The following is a 25,278-nucleotide window of genomic DNA, read 5'->3' on the forward strand; positions in this document are numbered from 1 at the left end:
AATCCCACTTTTCCTGCTTTTTTCTCATCACATATAATTAGAGACCTGGCAGTGGGTGCCAGCTCAGGCTGCTCTGCAGAGCTGTCTCAGCCCCAGGCAGCACCCACCCCACTCACTTGGCTGCTGCTGCTCCTCCTGCGCTGGGAACGAGGCACTGCACCCGCTGGAACGGGACGGGGAGCACGGCGCTGGGCAGGAGCAGTTACAGAGAGGCAGCAGGGCAGAACCGGGCACACCTCAAGTGCTGAAGGGACCCTCAGGGAAGTGTTTTACCCCAGAGAGGAGCTGTGGAGAGGCTGATCCCTGCCCAGAGCCTTGGGTCACCTGGGGCGTCCCGGGCTATGAATAAAGGAGCTCCTTTCCAAGGGCGAGAGGGAACTCCTGGGCTCCTGCACGGGCTGTAAGGAAGGAGAGCAGTGGATGGAGAGTGCAGGCAGAGGGAAGCCTTGGTGCCCACTGAGCCAACTGCCTCCCAGGGCTGGGCATCCTGACCACGGGACAGGGCGACAGGGACACAGGGACATGGCCAGGGGGAGCCCAGCACCTCTGCTGCCCCTCTGGGCATCCTGACCACGGGACAGGGGGACAGGGACACAGGGACATGGCCAGGGAGAGCCCAGCACCTCTGCTGCCCCTCTGGAGCCTCAGCACCTCAGCACGGCACCAGCAGCCCCCAGGACCCTGCAGGTACAGCCCAGGCTCCACACAGGGACACCTGATCGCTGACAGGCAGTAACACAACTAAAACACTCCCACGTTTGACTTGAAAACATTCTATTTAATTTATACAAATAACTACTAAATAGAAAAAGTAGATTAAAACAAAATAGTTATTTTTCTGGCAGAGTTTAAATGCATATTATATAGCTTAGAAGAAATAAAATGCATTTTCCCCACAGCATTCATGACCTAATATTCTAGTTAACTCCTCCATTGCCTTCCTTTCCCAGATCAGTAAGATGCCAGACGCAAGGTCCTGTGGGAAATGGCTATATATACGTTCCATATTCCAACTGAAAATATGGTACAGACCACACACCTACAAATGTGAAGCACTTAAAATGTGACTATCAAGTTGTAATATGATAATACAGAAAACAATTCATGTTTCAGGTTATATTGTGTTACAAAAACGTCTGTGTAAGAAATCATGAAAGAGGCCACATAAAAATAAGCTTTAACTTTATGCACTTATTTTACAGTTTAAAAAACTGGCAAGTGCACTAGTAATAAATAATTTGCAAGTTTTGGATAAACAAGAAATTCCTAATGTTCAGCATTATTGTAAACATCAGTACACATGTAAAATGCAGCTAAAGTCTGACAGTTACATTTTCAGTTTACCGAATTCTTTTCCTACTACTCAGGCATAGATCAATGCAGGATACAGCCAATCATATTTTTGGCAAGTCATGTCGTTAAAATTAACAGTGACAGTGCAAGTAAGGAATGCAAAGAATTCCTAGTGCAATAAAGAAGATAAGCACAGGCAATATTGCTGATTAAAATTTACCACTTCCATGTGTTCACCTTGGGAGTGATTAGGAGAATTAAAATAAAACATTAAAAATAAAAAATAAAAGGGAAAAAAAAGGAAACAAAAAAAAAAAAAAAAAAGAAAAGAAAAGAAACAAGAAAAAAGCTGTTCAAAGCCATTGTTTAATGCCCTGATCTTGTCTTAGGATTTCTCTGTCTTCCTTCAGGCCACCAGCTCAGGCACAGCCCGTGCGGCTGAGTCCCAGCGCCGCCCCGGGCAGTGCCGGGTCCCCAGCTGTCCCCAAGGCAAGGTGGCCCAGGCAGTGCCGGGTCCCCAGCTGTCCCCAAGGCAAGGTGGCCCAGGCAGTGCCAGGTCCCCAGCTGTCCCCAAGGCAAGGTGTCCCGGGCAGTGCCGGGTCCCCAGCTGTCCCCAAGCTCACCTGGCCCGGGCAGTGCTGGGTCCCCAGCTGTCCCCAAGGCAAGGTGGCCCAGGCAGTGCTGGGTCCCCAGCTGTCCCCAGGCTCCTGCTCGAGCAGCACGGGGACCAGGCTGGCACTGCCCGGGCAGCGCCCTCGGGGCAGCCAGGCGCCTTCCTGCCGGGACAGCACCACCAGGAGAGGGTCAACAGTCAGCTTTCAGTTTGTCTAAGGAATTGTCAATTTTGGTCAAAGTCTTTTTGATGCGCAGGGCTGTCAGTCTGGCTGAGGGGTTCTGGTACCAGCACTCCTTCATCAGCTTGGCAAGGGACGTCAACGTCTGGGGAGGAACAAAACCACACAGCACAGCGGTCACTCACAAATAACGAGCCAAGGAAGCACTGGCCGGGGCCAGGCACCCACACAGAGAGGTTCTACTGCCTAATGAACACTCCATTTTCAGGGCTTCCCACTGGTTATCAAATACAGAGCTTACATGTAAGTCTGAGAACTTGATTAAACCAAGAGCACAGCTGGCCCATGGGCTGACTGGAGTGACCAACTAGTGCAACTTCAGACTATAGTGTTGTAGTTTTTTCTAACTGAGCAAACACTACCCAGAATTTCTCTTCAATGAAACCAACTCCTGCAGACCCATGAAGGCAGCTGAGAAGGTACAGAAGTTCTGACTGTGATTTCATCATGCCCAGCAAGATTTAACTGGCTGGGCTCCCAGCACAGGGCACAGCTCCACACCCAAACCTCACAGATGGGCACTCTGCCTGCCCAGCCCTACAGATTTCAAACTGACTTCCACAGCTCTAAGGGCAGCCTGGAGAGGTCAGACTGATACTGATGAAGAAAAATTAACCTGAGCATCAGTCTTTCAAAAAGAGCAGCAGCTCCTACCTTGTAGGCAGGAAAGGCCAGCATTCTGTTGTGTGTGCTTGTAAGCCACAGAAAACCCTGGACCAGCTTCTCTCCCCTTCACCTCCCCTCGGAGGGAGAACAGCCACTGGGAAAAGCAGCTGTAAGGATTTTTGTAAATCATGTTGCTAAAAGGCCAGTCTGTGGGTGGCTCGGACCTGGCAGCTGTCAGTTTGCTCAGTGCCCCCCATGCCAGGCAGCACATCCCACCCTGCCCAGGTGACACTGCTGACGAGGCCACCGAGATCCTCCCCAGGCAGTGGCAATGACACAGAGACCAGCACACACTGACCGGGTCTGAGAACCATCTGTTGGGAATGTTGGGCCTCTGCTGATCCACACAGACCACTTTCCTCATGTCTTCAAAACTGGGGTCGTTCGGAACCAAGTCATAAAAGGGTGGCTTGTAGTCTTCCACGATTCCTGGTGAGACACAAACAGACATCACTCAATGAGTGTGACAGTGAACAGCACTTCTGCAGGGACAGAGGGAACACAAAACCCACCCAAGAGCACAAAAATCCTTTAGAACTCAACCTTACAGTGTCATGCAGCCTCCGAACAACAGAACAGCCCTCACTGCCCCAAGAACAGCTTTTCCTACTCAAAATGTTAATTAATTGGCTCATATTGCAAGTCCACAAAGTATGGGCTATACCCACTTTGCAGATGCTGGAGCTGAAAGGAGAAGTAAATCCCTTGCCAAAAGGCCATGCATGTAGCTTTCCTGCCTACCAAAAACTGGGATTCCTACAGATGGAAAAATGTAAGGTCTGCACTGGGGTTTCTAACAGGCTCAACAGACACTTTGGTGCTTCTGTAATTCCTGAAAGAGTCCAATAAGCATGTCAGCATCCACAGACCCTCAAGCTGGTGCTTCAAACCATTTCATTCCCTGCTATGAAAACAGTAAAATCCCCAGGGTAACTGGCACCACATGCCATCACAAAACCAAACACCCAAGAGCCTGTGGCAGTCAGGAGCTCAATACATCTTCATAAAATCACAAACTGGTTTGGGTTGGAGGGACCCTCCAGCCCATCTCATTCCACCCCTGCCAGAGGCAGGGACACCTTCCACTGTCCCAGGCTGCTCCCAGCCCCATCCAGCCTGGTCTTAAACCCACACCCTGGCCATGTCCTGGGCTTTGGCACTGAAACCAGAGCTGTGTGCGCTGCCCCAGCCTGTCACCCGCGCACAGAACACTGCCAGGCTGGAGCCCCTCTGCCTGCTCCCCAGGACACACGGGCACATCCCTGATTGCTCACTGCACCAGGCTCACCAACCCTCTGCAGGGAGCCCAGCCCTCTCAGGAAGCCCATTTACAAACTGGCGTTCAAAGACAGGCATCTGGGTCAGCAGTGTGGAAAAAGCCGGAGCTAATGAGGCCCTCTGTGTCCAGCAGGAACATCAAATAGCTGCTGCTGACAGAAATTCCACAGACTGAAATCTGCTGTCCCACAGCCAGACACGAAATCCAGAAGAATCTCTGCTGCTTTGGATACCCTGAAACTGAAAAGAGGTTCTCAATCTTTCCTACATCAGTTGTATTTTAGCTTTCCTGTTCCATTGGAGATGAAGATCAAAGTCCCATAGATATTCTGTGCATGCTCTGCAAAAGACTGTAAAAGGGTGTAAAAGGGAAACAGAAGATTACAAGCGCCTTGGAGAACAGTGGGGCAATTTGGAGACGTGGCTACCCCAGCAAGTTCCCAGCCTGCAGTTTGCCTGTGCTATTCTGACATGGACACAGGACAAGTGACATGTGCTGTGTAAAGCAGCATCACCCACCCTCCTGCTCAGAGCACTTCCCAACTGCAGCTACCAAACATCACCTGCTGGCCTGAATCCCTATCTTCGGAATCCACTTTACCATGAGATCTCATGAACACACCCCCCTGCGTGCCCCTGCTGCCACACCTGTCCTGCAGGTAAGGGCAGGGCCTGGCAGAGACCAACAGCCAAATCCGGCTGTCACGGAGCTCTGAACACACTCCCGGGGCACGAGGATATCCCAGATGAACTTTCTCTCTTCTGGCTCTCATTCACTACTGTCATGTGCTCTTTCCCAAGCCAGGGCACAGAGCTGGCTGCTGCACAGACACGCAGTGCTGAAGACAAAGGGAGCAGGCTGGCCTTTGCTCCAGTGCTGCCCGTGGAGTCCCTGAGCTCTGTCCAGCCTGGCGGGAGCGCTCGGCAGTGCTAGGGCCACTCAACCTCTGTCCCACAGTGCGTCCCTGCCCCGTGACACGCTGCCCTCGCCACTGCCGGGGACACCGGCTGCCCCGCACAGCCCGGGCACAGCCTGGGCACAGCCCGGGCACAGCCCCCAGCACAGCCTGGGCACAGCCCGGGCACAGCCCACAGCACAGCCTGGGCACAGCCCACAGCACAGCCCACAGCCCATAGCCCGGGCACAGCCCACAGCACAGCCTGGGCACAGCCCACAGCACAGCCCACAGCCCGGGCACAGCCCACAGCACAGCCTGGGCACAGCCCATAGCCCGGGCACAGCCTGGGCACAGCCCGGGCACAGCCCACAGCACAGCCTGGGCACAGCCCACAGCACAGCCCACAGCCCATAGCCCGGGCACAGCCCGGGCACATCCCACAGCACAGCCTGGGCAAAGCCCACAGCCCACAGCCTGGGCACAGCCCATAGCTCGGGCACAGCCCACAGTCTGGGCACAGCCTGGGCACAGCCCACAGCCCGGGCATTCTGCACAGCCTGGAGGTGACTGCTGTCACTCCCAGCACACCCTCCTGCTCTGCTGGGGCCGCTGCCTTTCTGCTCTCCAATCACCTACAACTCACAGGTACTGCAGTGGCTTCTTACCTCCACTCCTTGTTACTTCATAGACTCCCAGAATGGGCTGAGAGGGAAGGAACCTTAAAGCCCATCCCATCCTGCCCTGCCATGGGCAGGGACACCTTCCCCATCCCAGGCTGCTCCAGCCTGGCCTTGGGCACTGCCAGGGATCCAGGGGCAGCCCCAGCCCAGGCAGGAATTCCCAGTTCCCAATGTCCCATCCATCCCTGCCCTCTGGCACTGGGAGCCATTCCCTGGCTCCTGTCCCTCCATCCCTTGTCCCCAGTCCCTCTGCAGCTCTCCTGGAGCCCCTTCAGGCCCTGCCAGGGGCTCTGAGCTCTGCCTGGAGCCTTCCCTGCTCCAGGGAACATTCCCAGCCCTCCCAGCCTGGCTCCTGAGCACAGGGGCTCCAGCCCTGGGACATGTCCATGGCCCTGAGCTGACTTTAAGCCCAGCTTGTCCTGTGCGTGCACAAATCTCACTGCTGAACCCAACACAAAGCACAGCAGCAGCTCCAGCCTCGCACAGGGAACAACGACCACACACCAGGGTTCCTCTGAGCAGGAGGAACACCTCTGAGCTTCTGGTGTCACTGTGGAACAAGAGCACAGCCCTGGGAACGACCATGGCAACTCCCAAGGATGTGAGCTGTGAGCGCCAGGCACCAGGTAAGTGCTGAACCAAGGGAGCACATTCCAAGAGCAGGGGACACCTCCAGGGAACCAGCACTGCTCCATTTGAAGAGAGGCAAACAGCTTTGGGGACTGAAATCACATTCTGAGTACAAAGAAAATGCTGGCTGGCTCCTGCTGCAGCACACAGACAACACACAAGTGCCAAAGGAGTTTCTTATCACATTTTCCTCCTCATACTAAACAAGAAAATACCAAGAACCACCGTGTCACCTGGAAGATCATTGGGTAAGTTTTTAAACATAAAAATAAAAAATAAATTAGAATAAATAAATAAAAATTAAGAACTACAAGACTCTGTAGTCATGTTAGAACAACTTCAAGGTCTCTGTGAGCTGAAGCACTAAATCAGGCTGAGTCACTGGAAGGCTGTGCCCGAGTCCAAGAGAGCACAGGGAGCTGATGAGTGCCTGTGGCCCCCCAAGACACCACCCTGCCTTGCTCCTGCAGGCTCACTCCCAATGCCAAAGTCTCCCTGCAAAGCAAACAGGGTTATCAGAGTGACCAGCAATGACTCCCACACAGCCCAACACACAGGGGCCAGGGAAGATGTTCACTCCATCCCAACCAGTGCAAGGGCATGGAATTACTTACAGCAACAGCCAGGAGTACAGAGCAACTGGTTCTGTGTAATTAGTGTCACCAGCACCCGAAACTTCAGCTGTCCTGATGTGACCAATGCAGGCACAGATCTGCATCACCTCAAGTGTGTCCATGGTGGCACTGGGCTCACTCAGAATCAAAATCCCAGAGCATGCACCTATAAGCAAGTAGGTCTGCAGTCCCATGAGCTCCATACCAACCTGGTGAAGCTGCCAGCACCATCCACCATTTCCCGTTCAAGAGCAACTCAGGTAAAGCCTTTGTGAGCTGCAGCTGCTACAGCAGTACCTGTGTCCAGTGCCAGAACTGCACCTGTGCACAGACCAGTGCTACTTTCCAGCTTGGCAAAGCAAAAGCAGTCCTGAATTCTGATACCTTCTGCACTGCCTTCCTTTCTGTCTGTTAGGGTTTGTCATGAGAAACAGACACCTACAAACATCCACTACGGTTTCATGACACAAGGAAGAAGGACAGAGACCTTGTGATCTAAAACTTTAACTTGGCTATTTGATATGAATTCTGTCCCACCAGGCCTTGGAAGGAGCAGGGGACTCTGTTCTCTGCCTTGACAGGCGTGGCAGCAGGATCCTCACTGCCCCCAGCAGAGCCAGAGCCTGCCCAGCGTTTCGGGGATAAAGCGCCGTGGTGCCCAGCCCGTTGCAGGTGCCCGGCTGTGCACCAGCCCGTGGCTCTCCAGAGCCCAGGCAGCCCAGCACGCACACTCACCGTTGCTGACCATGCGCCTGGCCACCTCCCAGAGCACCAGCCCGAAGGCCCAGATGTCCACGCGCTTGTAGGAGTCGAAGCAGTCGGCCTGGATGGACTCGTCCAGCACCTCGGGGGCCATGTAGCGCTTGGTGCCCACACGGGGGTTGTTCCCCACATCCAGCTGGTTCGTGCTCTGGGAATGCATCACTGCCAGGCCTGAAGGACACCAAAACAAGGCACTGTCAGGTCCCCTTCGGCTGCGGCGGCGCACGCCCAAGGTCCCCGGCAGCAGCGACCCCGTCAGAGGGCTTGGCAAAGAGGAGCCAAGGGCACAACTGTCCAAAGACCGACGGGGTCAGCTCCAACCCTGCCAGCAAAACCAGCCCCAGGGGCCACAGACAGGCCCCGTCTCTCCCAAGGGATTATCATCGAGCATTTTACTGCACTCTTGCAAAACATTGCCATGAAGTGTTTTGCAGCCACTGGATGTCCCCAGCACTCCGGGCATGGATACGCAGAGGCCAAACAGCTGCTGCTTAGAACAAAACAATTCTACACAGCATTCAAGTTTATTTATAGACCTTTTGGGTAGGTGGATACACCAGAACTGTGGGGAAAGGAGAAGAAAAACACTGCACGAAGGATACACACAAGTTAAAAAAATAAAGCTGGAAAACAAAAACACCGTATTTGCAGCAGCTTGAAAAATAAACATCCTCAAGCAGATCTAAAATGAGTCAGACAAAACCACTCTACCTGGTTTCTACTAATTACTAAACATTTAAGCAGAGAACATTATGTGAGGGACCAAATTACTGTAAATTTGGAAACGCACAGAGCACTCATTTGGCCACGGTAAACAGAGAGCACTGCAAATTGAGGAGCAGCGGGTGCATGGCAGAGCCGAGCGACAGAGAGGGCAACGCAAACTCTCCCTAATTTCCTCCACAAATCTTCTAAGAATGACATATACTATTTACATTTAACAGGAGTTTATTTTAGGTGAACCTTAAAAGGCTTTTTACCTCAGTCCCACAAATACTAACCTAGCACCAGATCATTCATTTGCCTTTCTTTCCAAAGAACAGTCTGTTCTTTAACGTAATAAAAACTTGAAAAACACTTTTCTACAATTCAAATGCACTTCAAGATATTTCAAGCTGATAAGAACATGCTTATGGCCCCTCTAGAAAAATCACAGAATACTTGGGGTTGGAAGGGATCTTAGAGTTCATCCAGTCTCACCCTGCCATGGCAGGGACACCTCCCACTGTCCCGGTGCTCCCAGCCCCGGTGTCCAGCCTGGCCTTGGGCACTGCCAGGGATCCAGGGCAGCCCTGGCCTTGGGCACTGCCAGGGATCCAGGGCAGCCCAGTGCTCTGGGCACCTGTGCCAGGGCCTGCCCACCCCCAGTGTAAAACACTTCCTACATTTAATGTAAATAGACCCTCTTTCAGTTTCAAACCACCTTCCCTTAGCCCACAACAAGCACTGCTGAAATGTTTGTCCCCATCCTTCTTAGTGACACCTTATGTATCCATCTCATGACCCTAGACTGAAGAGAAGAAGTCTGCTCCCAGATCCAAGTACTTCTGTCAAATACTGGCACACACACTTCTATGTGCTATTTAAAATTAATATTAGATTACATTATACAGTATGTATGGTTTATAATTTTTCCTTAAAAAAAGCTTGCAACAGCAAACAAAGGTCAGAAACCACATTTCCTGGCCAACTCTGAAAACCATCAGGACCTCGGAGAACACTTTGATAAAAATTGTAAAACTTCACCCAAACTGAGCAAAACAGATTGCAGACAGGTCAAGGTTTGCAGCTGAGTTAGGCCAGTCAGCACCCACACACCCCAGAGCAAGCAGGGGGATCAGGACAGAGTGCTGTGACCATCACAGAGACATCCCCGCTGTGTGGGACCTGGGCAGCAGGGCCTGCCCACCCAGGGGCTCTGCAGGCTGGGGGCACTGAGCCCACGGCAGAGCAGCTCCTGCAGAGAGACACCAGGGCCCAAACAGGACCCAGTGTGTGACAGGGCCCGTGGAGCAGCTCCTGCTGAGAGACACCAGGGCCCAAACGGGACCCAGTGTGTGACAGGGCCCGTGGAGCAGCTCCCAAACAGGACCCAGTGTGCGACAGGGCCCGTGGAGCAGCTCCCAAACAGGACCCGTGGAGCAGCTCCCAAACAGGACCCAGTGTGTGACAGGGCCCGTGGAGAAACTCCTGCAGAGAGACACCAGGGCCCAAACAGGACCCAGTGTGTGACAGGGCCCGTGGAACAGCCCCCAAACAGGACCCAGTGTGTGACAGGGACCCAGGGGCAGCTCCTGCTGTCAGAACCAGCCCCCAGACAGGACCCAGTGTGTGACAGGGCCCATGGCAGAGCAGCTCCTGCTGAGAGACACCAGGGCCCAAACAGGACCCAGTGTGTGACAGGGCCCGTGGAGCAGCCCCTGAACAGGACCCAGTGTGTGACAGGGTCCATGGCAGAGCAGCTCCCAGACAGGACCCAGTGTGTGACAGGGCCCGTGGAGCAGCTCCCAAACAGGACCCAGAGGTGTAACAGGGACCCAGGGGCAGCTCCTCCTCTCGGACCTCTGAAACCTGTAGATAAACAGCGTAATAGATTTCACTATGCCAGTGCCATGTCAATCAATGCCTGGACATGCTGCACCTCCTCAGAGTGAACTACAAATTTATATAAAAGCCAGTCTCTCACACTTTGTATTTTCAGCTTACTGCTGCATTTGTTACTATTCTCACACCAAACTTCCAGAGGCCCAAGTATGTGGCTTTCATGTTTTCCCTGTCTGTATCTCAAGTCCCTCAGGCACAAGTGACAGAAACTATGCAGTAGAATTATTATGTAAAAATTCCCATTTCCTGATATACTTTTTGCCCAGGCAATGGTGCCCCAATACAGTTCTACCGCTATCTCCTCCCTTGTCTGCAGAGAAAAGCAAAAAAAAGTTACTGTCAGACATCGCTCCGAGGTGTGAACATGCCACCCTGCTGTGACTGCTCCTCAGCACCCGTGCATCGTGCTTCAGCTCCAAACCAGCTGGTGCCAGGGAGCTCAGCTCGCTTCTGGGCCCAGAGAGGGCCCTGCACGACTCGAGCTGACAGAGCCAGGGCACGGGGACAGCGAGCACACGGCTCAGCCTGTCTGCGGGAGCGCACACGCTGTTTCAGAGGTGAGGTCTAACCCCTGCATCCTCGGGGATCCGGGAACGGGATCGAGCAACGAAAACCCCCGAAACGGCCCCAAAAGCGGGGCTGGGCTGCAGGCGCCACCTGGCGGCCGCGCCGGACACTGCGGGGAGCGCCCGCGAGGGAGCGGCAGCGATGGGGGACACGACAGGGACAGGGGACACGGACAGGGCAGCGGACAGGGACAGGACGGGGGACACGACAGGGACAGGGGACACGACAGGGACAGGGGACACGACAGGGACAGGGGACACGGACAGGGCAGCGGACAGGGACAGCACGGGGGACAGGACGGGGGACACGGACAGGGCAGCGGACAGGGGACACGGACAGGGCAGCGGACAGGGACAGGAGACACGGACAGGGCAGCGGACAGGGACAGCACGGGGGACAGGACGGGGGACACGGACAGGGCAGCGGACAGGACAGGGGACACGGACAGGGATCATTGCGGGTCACAGAGAGGGGACACGACAGCGGACAAGGACAGGGATCACTGCGGATCACGGACAGGGCAGCGGACAGGGGTCACTGTGGGCATACGGACAGAGGACAGAGACAAGGGTCACTGCGGGTCACACACAGGGGACAGGACGGGGGTCACAGACAGGGGTTATTGTGGGCACATGGGCAGGGGTCACAGACAGGGGTGATGCACAGGGCTCACGGACAGAGGACACTGTGGGTACATGGACAGGGGTCACTGTGGGCACATGGACAGGTCTCACGGACAGAGGACACTGTGGGCACATGACAGGGTTCACAGACAGGGGTCATGGACAGGGGTCACTGTGGGCACATGGACAGGGCTCACAGACAGGGGTCATGGACAGGGCTCACAGACAGAGGACACTGGGCACACGGACAGGGCTCACAGACAGAGGACACTGTGGGCACACGGACAGGGCTCACAGACGGGTCACTGTGGGCACACGGACAGCGGTCACTGTGGGCACACGGACAGGGCTCACAGACAGAGGACACTGTGGGCACATGGACAGCGGTCACTGTGGGCACATGGACGAGGCTCACAGACAGAGGACACTGTGGCACACGGACAGGGCTCACTGCGGGCTCACAGACACACCCCCCAGGCCCACAGCACCCCTCACTCCCCCAGCCGCAGCGCCCAGCCCCTGGCTCGGCAGGAGCGGGGCTGCACTCACCCAGGTCGGCGATGCAGCACTGCCCGTTCTTCTTGACGAGGATGTTCTTGCTCTTGAGGTCGCGGTGGGAGATGGCCGGCTTGCCCTGCGTGCCGAAGATCTCGATGTGCAGGTGCGCCAGGCCGCTGGCGATGGACAGCACGATGCGCAGGCAGCTCACCGTGTCCAGCGTGGTCAGCTGCAGGTAGTCGTACAGAGAGCCCATCTCGTGGTAGTGTGTGATCAGCCACAGCTGCGTGCTCGAGTTCCTGGAAGTCATGTCGGACGCAATAAAACCTGCAGGGAGAGGAAGAAGGAGAAACACGAAAATGAACGGACAGAGCTCCTGCAAGAGTCCCGAGAAGAGCAGCTCAGCCAGGCAGAGCAGGTGCTGATAATGCCAAGGTGCTGGGCCCATCCACCCAGGAGCTGCAGTCGATGATCCCTGCAGGTCCCTTCAGCTCTCAATATCCTGGGACAAGGTGAGTCAGTGCTGCTGGCCCTCTTGCAATGCACAGCGTGTTTAATTACAGCTGCACTGCAGATGACTGCAGGTACTGCTGTGGTGAAAGCAAAGGCTGGAACCCTAACTCACATCTATTCACAAGAAACCTTTACATATTTGTCAGTCACATCAAAAAACTACTTGTTAGGACCACACACATTAAAAATATTGTTATTTTTCCTTCTTTTTTAAGGGTCTGGGGGTGGGGAAGTTCCCAGTCAAGCAGAAAGACCCCAAGTCTGTAGAACATTTGCTGCTGCCACTTGAGAGGGTCACACTGGAAAGCAGAAACACCCCAAACCTCAAGCCAGGAACAACCATTTCCATTTTCAGAGTCCACAGGCAGCTAGTGCAGACTGCTGAGAAAAGGGTTAAAATGGGTGGCCCAACCATAATGATCTCCATGAAGAAACAGAAAATTTTCTGCTCAAGAACTGCCTTCAAAAACGTCATGTCTTAAAACTGAACCCCAAATTCAGGGGAAGCTCCCTTCCTGTCGCCTCTGCATATATCCACATAGTGATCTCAACAGCTTTACCTGGGAACAAAAGTTTTATTCGCAAGTCCAAGGAGCAAATCATGCTTATAAAAAGCTCACATACATTTGTCAGAAAGAACACCCACTGCCTTCTCTCCTAAAGTCAGACTTGTGCACAATGTGACATTTCTGTAATCTGTGATATTGTTTAATATTGCATCTAAAAAAAAAGTCCCTAAAATAGCCAACAAATTTGACAGTCATCAAGAAAGACTAAACACAGGCAGAGCACCAAGGAAAATATGCAATGTAATTTCAGCCAAGTCACTTGCTCTCTTGGGAAGGGAAGTTCAATAATTCACATTTCAGGAGGCCACCAAGTTATTTTTGTAGTAAGAAAGGAACTGCTTCAGGAAACACACAAATGTCTGGCAGAGTGAGCTAGAGAGCCAGGGAACATTCTCTGACAGGAAGCAAGAATAAGGAGCCAAAGGAAAACTGACTGAAGACAGATTTTGGGTGAGGCAGTGTCAGCACTCAAAATGTGCTGCTGCTTTTATTTGCAGGTGGCACACCAGTGACAGAAGGGCACGTCTATCACGAATCAAAGGGCTGCTTAAACCTCAGACATGGCTCAACACAACAAAGCCACTTGCCCAGTTCTCAGAACCAAGCACATGAGGTATGAGTGATGCACAAGGTTCATTTACTTTCCTATTTACAGGGAAAAAGATACATCATGCAGCTATAACTGAAGTTTAAACACCAAAAGAGCTTACCCTGAGCAGAACAGTTAAACAGAAGAAAATACTGGATTCATATTGCACTTTACTTAGCTATAAGGAAAAGTATTCAAATCCCCAAATCTCATTATAAACTCCTCCCCACCTTCTCTCCCTCCATTTCTGCAGGGAAACTGAGATTACAACCCAACACAGCCCAATGAGATTCCAGAGCTGACACACTGGGCAGGACTCTGCCCTGAGAGCTGCAGGAGCCATCCCTCCCACAGGGCTCTGTGGCACCGCCACTGCTTTCCATGGGCTCAGCTGCCAACACCTGGCTCAGCTGGCTGACTAAGTGCTTCCTGCTGCAATACTGCAGGGCAGCAAGGCACAGCTGCTGTGACACACTCCCCGTTTGGGACTCAGCCCCTCCTGCAAGTCTCTCCCTGAGAATTTCTCTCCAGCCATCTATCACAACACAAGAACCCAGAGACTGCGAGCTGCCTGCTGAGCGTGCAGTGCTACCTGTCCCGGTAACTCACCTTTACACCAGACACACCAGGACACAGAATGTGCTTGTCCCACTTACCTAAAATATTCTCGTGCCGCAGCAGTACAGTGTTGTACAGCTCAGTTTCCCTGAACCAGGACTTTTCATCCCTAGAAGAGAAGATCTTCACAGCAACGTTTTCTCCTTGCCACTGACCCCTCCACACTTCTCCGTAACGGCCCTTTCCTGGTGGGGAAAAGCACGGGGGAAGCTGTGAGCTAACAAGCAGCCCTCACAGGCAGAACTCGACTGCCATGAGCAAGTACCCCTCCCCTGTGTGCGCTGGTCACCGCTGGAGCCAGCTGTGCTCCAGCAGCCCTGGCCTTCCCTGCCCGCTCCGCCTGCAAGCCCCGGGAGCGTGGCTCTCCCCTCCCCGCACACCCTGCAGCACACAGGGCTCCAGCTGGGACGGGGCACCATTCACCACCACAGCCAAAGTGCCTCTGCAGCTCAAGTGGCTTAGGCAGCACATGGCGAGGTCAGCGTGCACAACACAGAGCTCTGAACTCTGCAGCGAGGAGGACAGGAGGGAAGTGTAATGCTGGGGATACAGCCCTTACATTTCTATTCCACCGTCACCCCTTGCAAAATGAAGATTTAAAGAAAACAAAAGCCCAAACCCATCCACAAACAAAAAAAGGATTAAAAACCACCAGCCCCACCAAAACCAAGCCCTGTCCTGTGGAGATCAGGACATACTGTCTGCAAGCCAAGCTTTTTAGCCCAAGAGCTTCCTCACCTCTTCAGTGCCTGCACAGCACCCTGGCTCAATGCCAATGCCTCCAGGTATCTTTGACCCAAATGCCTCCTAAACTCAATTAACACTATTCAATTAATAATAAAAATATGCTGAAGAAAAATGTAATGAATCCTTAAAATGAACGCTAAAGCCCTACAAAAAACTAAAGAGCCAGAAGACACTGACCCACACACTCCACAAGCGTGATCTGGCGCGCCACCGTTCTTTGCACCAAGAAGGGAAGTCCAGAGCCACTTCCAGATGTGCAGGAATGGTCCAACAAATCCTGTTCAGAAGGAAAAGCAGCAGTTTAGGACCCATGACAAACCCCATTTTTCCCTGTTTACACGTACCAAGGACAGGTTAGGTTAAAGCTCAGGGGTATCTCTGTGGCTCTGGGGATGCCATTTGGTCACTCAGGGTCAAAGAGCATTTGCTTAGTCAGTCATTATTTCTTTAATAAGAGTAATAAATATATGACAACAGACGTCTGTGCACTGGAAGCCCACTCCTGGCATACCAGCTATCCTCTGTCATGAGATTCTGCCCTTTTTCAGCACTTCACTCTTCTTTTACTCACCTTATCTCCTCTCAGTTCTGTTTCTAATACCTATTCAAGCTTGGTGCAGGATTTAAAACCAAAACCAGTTTTCAAATAAATGAGGTGAAGGGACTTTGCAGAATCACCTACCATTTGCCATTGATACTCCAGAAAAACTTCTGTAATAAATCTTTCTTAAAAGCTTTATCAGTTTCTGGTATTTTTAGTGCATAGAAAGCAGACTTTGAGCTGTAAGCTTATAATAAACACGAGTGAGATCCTGATAGAATGTTAAAATCCCATTAGCCTTGTAAAATGCTAATGCCCAGCTACTTTTACAGCCAGGAGTTTTGTATTAGTTCAAAGCATTAACAACTATTGTTAGACTCTTTCTTTACAAAGGAAAATAAGTGTAATCAACTTTCTATTATTTCCAGAAAACTGCAATGCCGCGCTTGGACCAGATATCCATGAAACCTCACTTCTTCTAAGAACCTCTTAACAAGTGCTCAATAAGAAGAATCTGGGAGTGGCAGAGACTACCTTACTTTTTAACCCAACTAAGGGCTCATTTTCCTTCCTGCTTGCATCAGAGGCAAAACAAAGGCAACAAAAACAAAAAGCCATCCCCAAACTTATCTACAGCAACTGTAAAAACAAGATTTGAAGAGGCCAGAGCTCCTTCCACTAAGCAGCTTAGGGCTTTAAGCACTTGCTACACTGCAGAGACTAATCCTAAATGTACACTTATCTAATGTGTGACAAAGCCAGTGACTTAAAACACAATGGAGAAGAAAATTCTGGAATCTAGGAGAGTTGCTGCTTAGATGAACGTCTGGGCACAGGAGCTACCAATTACATTTAGTGCCTCAGCCACACTGGGAGGCAGAGCAGCAGCACTGGCTCAGAGGGCCTGACAGCTCCCAGCTTTGAAACAAAACTTTGATGTTTTTCTTTGCAGGTTTTATCAGCATTTCCAAGTAACATTAAATAACTAGAAGTACAAAAGGTCTGCAAATGGCTTGAAATGATCTTGCACAGATAAGACAGAGGAGCTGGTAAAAGCTGGAAGTCAGTGCTTTAGGATCACCAGCTGCACACATGCCTGGGCCATGGTGGATACAGCAGGACTGGCTGTTTCAAACCAGTAACGTGGAATATCAGGATTTGTGGGCTCATTAAACAGAGCCAAAGGCATTACAAAAAAAAAAAAAAACAAACAAATATTAACAGACACAGGGCACTCCTCAGCCTTGCAGTGAAAGTACATTATGGTGGGACAGCACCAAAATAGAAAATGTTTTCCAGCCTCTTAATGCTGGGGGCATTTTATCTCAGCACTGCAAGGAGAATAAACTCTGCATTGCTTCAGAAACACACTCGCATGTGCCCGAAGCTTTACTTGCTCTGCTCAGATAAAGGGAGGGACAGCTGCTGGGACATTTGTGCTCTGGCCTCAGGGAAGGGGGAAGGGACAGTCACCTGCAGAAAGGGAACACTTCCCAGCTCATTATACTTTACAGAGACCGCACGAACAAGAGCACGTTTTGAAAATTGAGTTTTGAGTAAGAATTACACATTTCTTAGAACTCCCACTGCTCTCCATCAGCAAATGTCACTGATATCCCAGCCATGCCAGAGTCCAGCTACCGAGATCATGGCAGTCAGGCCTGAAGGTTTTAAACATCAAAATTACCTGTATTTTCTTTCTCACCTAGCATCACATCTTTTCCATCCCCTCAGTTTGTTGTATTTCACACATGCAGCACAGTTCTTCACCTCTCCCATCACTTCAGGCCCCCCAGCAGCCAGGAACACTGTTTTGATGTGCTGACACTGTTTCCAGGAACACGAACAGTACAGAGCAATTCCCCAGGTCAAAGGACCTGCACTTGCCCAATCCATCTTTCGTTAAAATTCATCAATACGACAGTTTTGGGAGCACAGGAACAGCACCACTCAAGTCCTGAGGCCAAGTGGCATCCCCAGCAGCAAAACGTGCCCTTAGTGACGTGGCCACACAGGAGGAGGAGAGGGGAGCTAGGACGTGAGGAAAACTGCCCCCCTGCACAGAGGTGGGTCACTTACTGCCAGCGTGCTGTCCCCCACGTTGGAGGCAATGAGGCCCTCGATTGTGCCATACTCTGCATCCCTGGAATTGAGCCTCTCCATGTGGTTCTTCTGTATTCTCCGTATGATCAGCACAGCTACTGCAGAAAAAACTATCAACACTACCACAGGGGCCAGGATAACGATGATCAGTGTTTCCATGCTGTAACCTGCAGCTTCTCCTTGAAAGATTTGCCCTTGGAAAAGAGGGGGGAAGGGAAAAAGTGTGAAAAGAGAGAAAAAATAATTTTGCAGATTCCCAGAGAAAGTCTTTAAGCCCATCAGCACTGACACCAAGCCAACCTCAGTGCCCACCCAGCGTGACAGAGAGGCTGTGCCACAGCCAGATGTGAGCACACCTGCATGGAGGATGATGCACTCCCTGTGGAACAGCACAGCCCCCACTGCACTGAGCCACTCCTCACAGGCAGTGCCTCCATCCTGACCCCAACCCCACAGGGTAAGCCCTCACTGCCCCAGCCACACAGAGCAGGGCACCCGAGGGCATCAGGGATGTGCCAGCAGCCCCAGGGTGGGGACCAGGGCACAAAGGCACCCTGTGCCTCCCTTCAGCCAGCACTGGAGCCATCCCTCTCCCAGCACAGATCAGGGCCAGCCCCCCTGTTTCTCAAACTCAGCTCTCACCTTTGGAGGAGGGCAGCTGGGCAGTGATGTTCATGTTGCACAGGTGCCCCTGGCAGCACTCCACGGCCTGGTTGGGGGACGGGGGTGTTTTGCAGGTCATTTTCCGTTGCTCATAGACCTGGAAGCAGCCCTTCTGGTAGACCTTGGCCCCGTCATTAATGCTCAGGGAAGCAAAGCAGCGCTGGCCTTGGCACCGGTCCCCGTTCCCACAGGAGATGCCTTCACACACACACTCGTAGGGCACCATCTTGAGCTTCCGTTCATCGTCTGCAAAAGGGAAGGGCCCAGGAAAAATCATCATCCTGCTCTTCACAGCTTCAGTCTGAGCTAACAAAATCATAAGACAATAAAATCTGCTTAAGGGAAGTGATGTTGTTTTCAGGTAGTGCTGAAGAACCACTAAGTAGGAGGTAACCATTGTAATTCAGCTATTTCAGCGTGACAAAGATATGCCACAGCAGACACAAAGATCTCTCTCAAGTAAGTTAAATTGTAAAACTGAGAAAACTATGTGACTCCCAGAAAGCCTTTACTCGATGGTTTCCAAAGGCTGCTTGTGAAGTGGCGAGTACACGTCTTTCAGGGACTCATGTCTCAGAACATCCAAGACATCTTGAAATGAACCATTCCTTCCTTTCCATGGCAGTGGAAATACTATTTCCTTTTTCTGAGGCAAACCTTAAACACACTGCACGTCACAAAAGCTTCACGTGCACGCAGCTATGTAAATCAGTTACAGAGGTCACTTTCCAAAGCCAATGGCTCACTGGAGCAATCATGGAAGAGTTACCAAGCACCACACTGGAAATTCTGACCCCACACAACACTCACCTTGCCAGCTCGGAGATGGGAACGCCATCACCATCAGTACAGGGAGAATCATAACTCCATCAACCACCCTGGAGCTGCAGAAAGGAGAGACACGAGAGTTATGTATGCTTCCACGGCTGTCCAAAAGGGCAACCACCCCAAAAGCAGTGCTTAGCCTTACACCAGTTCCTTACACGAAACACAACCCAACGTTGACTGGACTCCTTTTTAACTCTGTCTTGTTTCCTAAATAATTTCCTTCACTTATTAAATCCATGCATTTACTGCAATATCTTTTTAGATTCACAGAGACATCACATGCAACTACCATGTAGGTACAGAGGTTTGTCGTAGGGAAATATGAACTCTCCAGTACCAAGCAGGCATGTAATATCAATGATACATTCTTTAAACCAGTTCCTAGAAAGTTAAATTATTGTTAAACTGAGAAGGTGATCTGTAAAACTGTATTATCTGGGCTTGGAGGGGAAACAGAAAAGATCTTCAGCAGAAAACTCAATCACTTCTATTAACCAGCAAAACCCATTGCTGGATGGCAAGAAAAAGATTGAGATGTATTTAAGGAAGATGCTGCTCTGTGAAGAGCAATTTCCCAGTTTAAGTTGCCTCTCCCAGGATTTTCCTTTTGATGGTCCAAGCCCAGTTCCCTGCTGCTGAAGACAGGTAACAACACCTTGTGCAACAATCCTGGCTGATTCCAGCATAAAGCAGAGGCACATGCTCCCTCTAAAACAGGAAATAAAGGAGTGAATTTACCTTTGTATTTCCAATCTTTGCCATGAAACTTGGTCTTTACACGGAAATACAGACCACTCTTTACTCCACTTTCTACTGTGCAACAAGGCCTCTGAAAAGAAACTCTTCTGCAGTTTCTTAGGATTTAGCCCAACAGACAGGGCAGGTGACTCAGAATGGTTTGTCATTCCTGTGCTGGTTGATTCCTGCAGATACTCTCTGGCCTAGTCATACGGAACAAAATGCTCCTCATGTGCAGGTATTTGGCTTCATTTTTCAGATTGAATTCTAATTGAAGCAGATGAAAATTGAAAATAAATCTGATATTGTCATTTTCCTTTCAGATCTCTTCTGTTGTGCCTTTTCAAATCATCAGCACTTCTTAAGTGCTCAGTGATGAAAGCCAAGCCATTACTTCTGTATTTATTTCCAGTAATTGATTCGTCATCAGTTAAAATGATCAGAGATTTCTGACCCAAGTACTCAGTGTTCACCTTCACAGAAAGGCCCAGGCAGGGCTGACCACCTCACCTCCCAGAATGACACTCTCCCTTCCAAAGACCCATTCCCCAAGGAAGCTTTTCCCCCTTGTCCTGGATGCACCAAGGCACCTGTAACCCTGGTGATACCTGACCCAGCACAGTTATGCTGGGAACACGATCAGACAGAGTTAAACAGCAGGAGCCATCCACGGAGGCAGTGTGAAGCAGAGCAGAGCTATCCCTAGGAACCATCAGCAGCCCAGTGCCCAGATGAGCTCCGAGGGGCCGGCGCTGGCATCCCTGCCCCGCCTTGGGCACAACAGCCCGGAGCAGCCCTGGCCCTGTGCCTGCCCACTCTGCAGGCCCAGACAGGGCTGGCTCTGGCCCCTGCCCTCCTCCTTTGCACACAGGGCGCTCCAGAGCCAAAGCCAGCCCAGGGGCTGCAGGGATGGGAGCGGGGGAGCGCCCCAGGGCATCCCAGCAGGGACAGGTCCCTCTGGAGAGCCCTTCACACAGCAGGGACACCCAGCTCAAGGAAAAGGCGCTTCAAAAACACAAAACGTGAGCTCAGCACTGCTGGGCAGCCTCAGAGCTCAGCCAGCAGCACCAGCAGCTCTTCCAGGTCACTCAGGGCTGCAGCCCCTGCTGGCCCAGGTAAAACCAGCATGGGTTGTTTTGCACTGGTGGGAGCTGCCCCACCTCTGACACACCTGGGGCAGCCCCCAGACCCCCACACCTCAACCCCCTCTCCAGGGCATCCTCCCATGGCCGTTGCAGCCCCTGTCCTGACACAGCCGGCTGAGGGGGAGCAGCAGGGCCCTGCAGGAGCCCAGCTCTGCTCCCCAGGGAAGGAGGCCGAGCACACGGACCGGGAGCTGGCCACAGCGTGGGACTGAAGCCACTGCAAGCACGCACCAGCCCAAACACCAGGAAAACCATGTCAGCTGCATGGACTTACCTGGCGTCTTTTCAGCCAGTTTATCTGAGTTACCAAAAACAAAGAAACAAATATACACAAGTATATCTGTACACATAAGCCCCTGCCCTGTATGTGTCAGAGGGAGGATGAGGATGGCAATCAGACCCAGACCCCCAAAGAGGCAAACAAACCACACTGCATTTCACATTATGCATTATGCATTTCACACCACGCATGGTCCTCCCAAGGAAAAAAGCCCAATATTTCCATTTAAACGCTACTTCTATGAAGCCATTCTTCCAGCTGTTCATTGTCCCTAAGTCCTCAAGGAACACCTCATGTGCCTTTGCTGAGAAGAGCTGAGCACACGTGCAGCAGCCTGTAACACACCCAGCCCGTGTCCCCACACCCAGCCAAGGGCTGCACCACGTCCGTGCAGCCCCGGACACTCCGGGATTTCGGCTCACAGGCCTCGGCACGGCCCAGCCACACCGGGTCAGCTGTGCTGGGACACTGGAGCACGGAAGGAGCTGGGAGGGAGGCTCTGACCTTTACAAAACACTCATTTCCCCTCAAAAATTATTTGAGAGCATGAGTTCAAAGGTGTTGTTCTCACTGCTTAAAAAATATTACTTTTTCAAAGAAATTAAGGGACGTACATAAGCACCAAAGTCTGGTTCTAGTGACACCAGCAAGCACACCCCTTTCAGTTACTGCTTGTTTAGAGAGAAAGAAAATATACATTTTAATGTAAGGAACAAAACATTATTTAATAAAAACCCACAGAAAATTGCTGTGGATTTAAAGATCCATGAGATGTCCAGTTACAATCTGGTACCTGAATTCACAAGAACTTTTTTCCCAAGGGAAGAGTTGGGATTTAACCCAGATAAATGAAGAGGAATTAACAGGCAACCAGCAAAAATACACAAAAGGTGTTTTCCTTTTGCCATTTGATTTGAGCTGCAGCACAGCAGCATGAGCCACTAGAGGGCATTGGGAACATGGGCAGGGATCCCAGTGCAGGGACCCAGCCATCCCAGGTACGGGATGCGGGGATACAGCCATCAGATGTTTGGTGAAGACACCAATAGAACACATAACTGGTTCAGGTAACAGAGTCTATAGAATCCTTATGCTCTGTAGTCATAAAGTCCCAACACTGCAAAATCCACCCTGAAACCCCAGTGCTTGTTCCACTTTCACAGCTAATATTGCTCTCTCCTTTCCTCCTAAGAAAACTGTGTCCTGCCAAATCATTCCTGTGTGGCCTTAGAGCAGCGTGGGCTGAAGTGCTGTGCTGGGGCTGTCGGGCAGAGAAGAACCAGTCCAGACTACCTGAGACACCACAAGGAGCCTGCAGGCACTGGCTGCCGGGAAGGGGCCTGGAGTCCCCGGAGCCAGCGCTGAGCACAGACCACAGCAGACACTGAGCCATTAGCTCAGGAACCTCAGGCTGCGTTTCATCTCCATATGACACAGACATGGGAACATGAACATGAGAGCACTCAGACTTGCCAGATGAGATCAGAAGCACCCAGATATCGCTGACAGACCCAGTGGCCCCCAGCCAAGAGCCCAAGGGCTGTACATATTTTGCATGTACCTCACCAGATTCCTATCAAAAGAAAACATCCATAATACTGGATCACACTTGTGCCATCCACAACAGCCACACACGAGCTGAATTCATCCACAGCCGTGTCTTCAGAAGGAGAAATGTGCATTTAAAGGCAATAATTCACAGCTTGCTCCTTAATTGAATCTCACACAAAGGAGGTGCAGCCCCTAAGCAGCCCCACAAAGGCATTCCTTGCATCAGACAGCGACAACCTTGGGCAGCCCTTTCTTATGGTCTAAACCTGGTTGCAAGAATTCAGAAGATGGAAACCAGCCACCAACTCCATTTGGTACCCACCTGCAAATGCACAAGGCACACATCCATGCTTTGCAGCTCCAAAAATGTGTCAAAGTGCCACCCAGAAAGACCAAATGTCTCAGATTTGAGTGACCACAATGCAGAAAGAGTGAAAGATGGGATACTGGCTCTTCTGTACTCATGTACAAAGTAAAATCGCAGCACTGCTGAGTAAGAATGAAAACACTACACGAAAGGCAACTACACAGTGCAAAGTGTCCTGCAAGTTTCTCCTAGTCAGTAACTCTGACACATTGATGAAGAGCCAATCCCTTGGTTCTTGTAAGAAAAAAAAAAGGCAGCAAAGCACGAGTGTAATTTAGAAATAAAAACAGCCTGCTCCCAGGGAACAGGGACAGGACAAGAGAATACAGCATCAAGCTGTACCAGCGGAAGTTCAGGTTGCATAATGGGGAAAATTCCTTCACAGAAAGGGTTGTCCAGCCTTGGCACAGGCTGCCTGGCACTGTCCAGGGCAGTGGTGGAGTCCCCATCCCTGGAGGGATTTAGAAGTTGTGCAGATGTGGCACACTGGGTTAACAGCGTCCTTGCCACTGCTGGAAGAATGATTTGACTTCATGATGGTAGAGGGCTTTTCCAACACAAACCATTCAGAGATTCCATGTGGGCAGCAGAACCTCCCAGCGGCTGCAGGAGGCAGAAAGCATTTGCCCCAGTGTAAAGCTCAGGCTGTGTGTAGGTATTGCATCAGCACAGGGCAACCCACTGACAACTGGCTTACTCAAACAATGAAGCAAGCGCAGACACTTTTAAATTGATCTGCAGCTTCCCAGAGCCTTTGAAGACACGTGTATCTTTCCATATCATTTGTTGCTTTGCGGGGTAAATAACTTCACCAGGAGGCAGCTGCCAAGGATTAGCATTGCCCTGTGGAACAGCCTTCCCCTGCAGAGCCCGTGCTCGGCAGCATCGCTTGAAAACCCTCCTTCACCGATCCCTGGCTGTGGCTCACTCACCAGGGCACCACCGGGGGCACCTGCACAGCGAGGTGTGCAGCTCCACCTGGGCAAGAGGCAGCACACGATGAGCACGGCGGGTTTGCAGGCCGTGAGCTGCTCAGGGGAATGCTCAGGGAAATGCTCGGGTTCGGTTTCACCTCACACGAACCAGGCGCACACAGGTATCTGCTCAAGACACTCAGATGAATTACTGTGGCTTCTCACACATTTCACATACAAACAAAGGTGTTATTTTATTATGCTACACACATTTCCTTGCTGTACAGGCAAGGAACACCGGGGCTTTGCAGGCCCGTGAGCTGCTCAGGGGAATGCTCAGGTTCAGTTTCACCTCACACCAACCAGGTGTGCACAGGTATCTGTCTGCTCAAGACACTCAGATGAATTACTGTGGCTTCTCACACATTTCACATACAAACAAACACAGCTCCCGTCCCCAGTGCCACCAGGACACGGCTCCCGTCCCCAGGACACGGTGCCATAGGGACACAGCTCCCGTCCCCAGTGCCATTGGGACATGGCTCCCGTCCCCAGAGCCACCAGGACACGGCTCCCGTCCCCGGTGCCATTGGGACACGGCTCCCGTCCCCAGGACATGGTGCCATTGGGACACGGCTCCCGTCCCCAGTGCCATTGGGACATGGCTCCCATCCCCAGAGCCACCAGGACATGGCTCCCATCCCCGGTGCCATTGGGACACGGCTCCCGTCCCCGGTGCCATTGGGACACGGCTCCCGTCCCCAGGACATGGTGCCATTGGGACACGGCTCCCGTCCCCAGTGCCATTGGGACACGGCTCCCGTCCCCAGTGCCACCAGGACACGGCTCCCGTCCCCGGTGCCATTGGGACCCGGCTCCCGTCCCCAGAGCCACCGCCCTGCAGAGAGAACCCAGCGGCAGCCCCGAGGAACCCGCAGGGCCTGCAGCACCCCCTGCTCTCCAAACAAACATGGCTCTGCCCCAGAGCTGCGCCACAATCTCTGCAAGGAACTCACAGCCCCAATGAGATCACTGACTGCTAATCATCTTCAAATGCTTTTTAGTAACTGGTTAAATATTACAGAGCTTGCCTGCTCAGAGTTTCTGCAGAACACTCCAGCCAACCAAAACAAACATTTCCAAA

The 25,278-nt window shown here is 51.9% G+C and overlaps 1 protein-coding gene across 2 annotated transcripts in view; it reads right to left on the reverse strand.

Moving 5' to 3' along the window:
• Positions 1-757: 757 nt before the first annotated feature.
• Positions 758-25,278, reverse strand: part of ACVR1 (activin A receptor type 1) — a 44,728-nt gene continuing 20,207 nt past the window's right edge. The window contains exons 1-10 of one of the 2 annotated variants that reach the window (XM_058028190.1): positions 23,176-23,213; positions 19,122-19,195; positions 18,291-18,557; positions 17,625-17,842; positions 15,182-15,281; positions 14,296-14,442; positions 12,020-12,295; positions 7,650-7,847; positions 3,112-3,242; positions 758-2,232 (exon numbers count right to left, since the gene is read on the reverse strand). In XM_058028190.1, the coding sequence (XP_057884173.1) occupies positions 2,098-2,232; positions 3,112-3,242; positions 7,650-7,847; positions 12,020-12,295; positions 14,296-14,442; positions 15,182-15,281; positions 17,625-17,842; positions 18,291-18,557; positions 19,122-19,195; positions 23,176-23,198 (1,569 nt within the window). In that variant the 5' untranslated portion in view covers positions 23,199-23,213 and the 3' untranslated portion in view covers positions 758-2,097. Of the gene's footprint in view, positions 2,233-3,111; positions 3,243-7,649; positions 7,848-12,019; positions 12,296-14,295; positions 14,443-15,181; positions 15,282-17,624; positions 17,843-18,290; positions 18,558-19,121; positions 19,196-23,175; positions 23,214-25,278 lie in introns of those variants that run through there. The other variant, XM_058028191.1, reaches the window with a different exon arrangement.

This window comes from Melospiza georgiana, chromosome 7, assembly GCF_028018845.1.
Source record: "Melospiza georgiana isolate bMelGeo1 chromosome 7, bMelGeo1.pri, whole genome shotgun sequence".
NCBI lineage: Eukaryota > Metazoa > Chordata > Aves > Passeriformes > Passerellidae > Melospiza > Melospiza georgiana.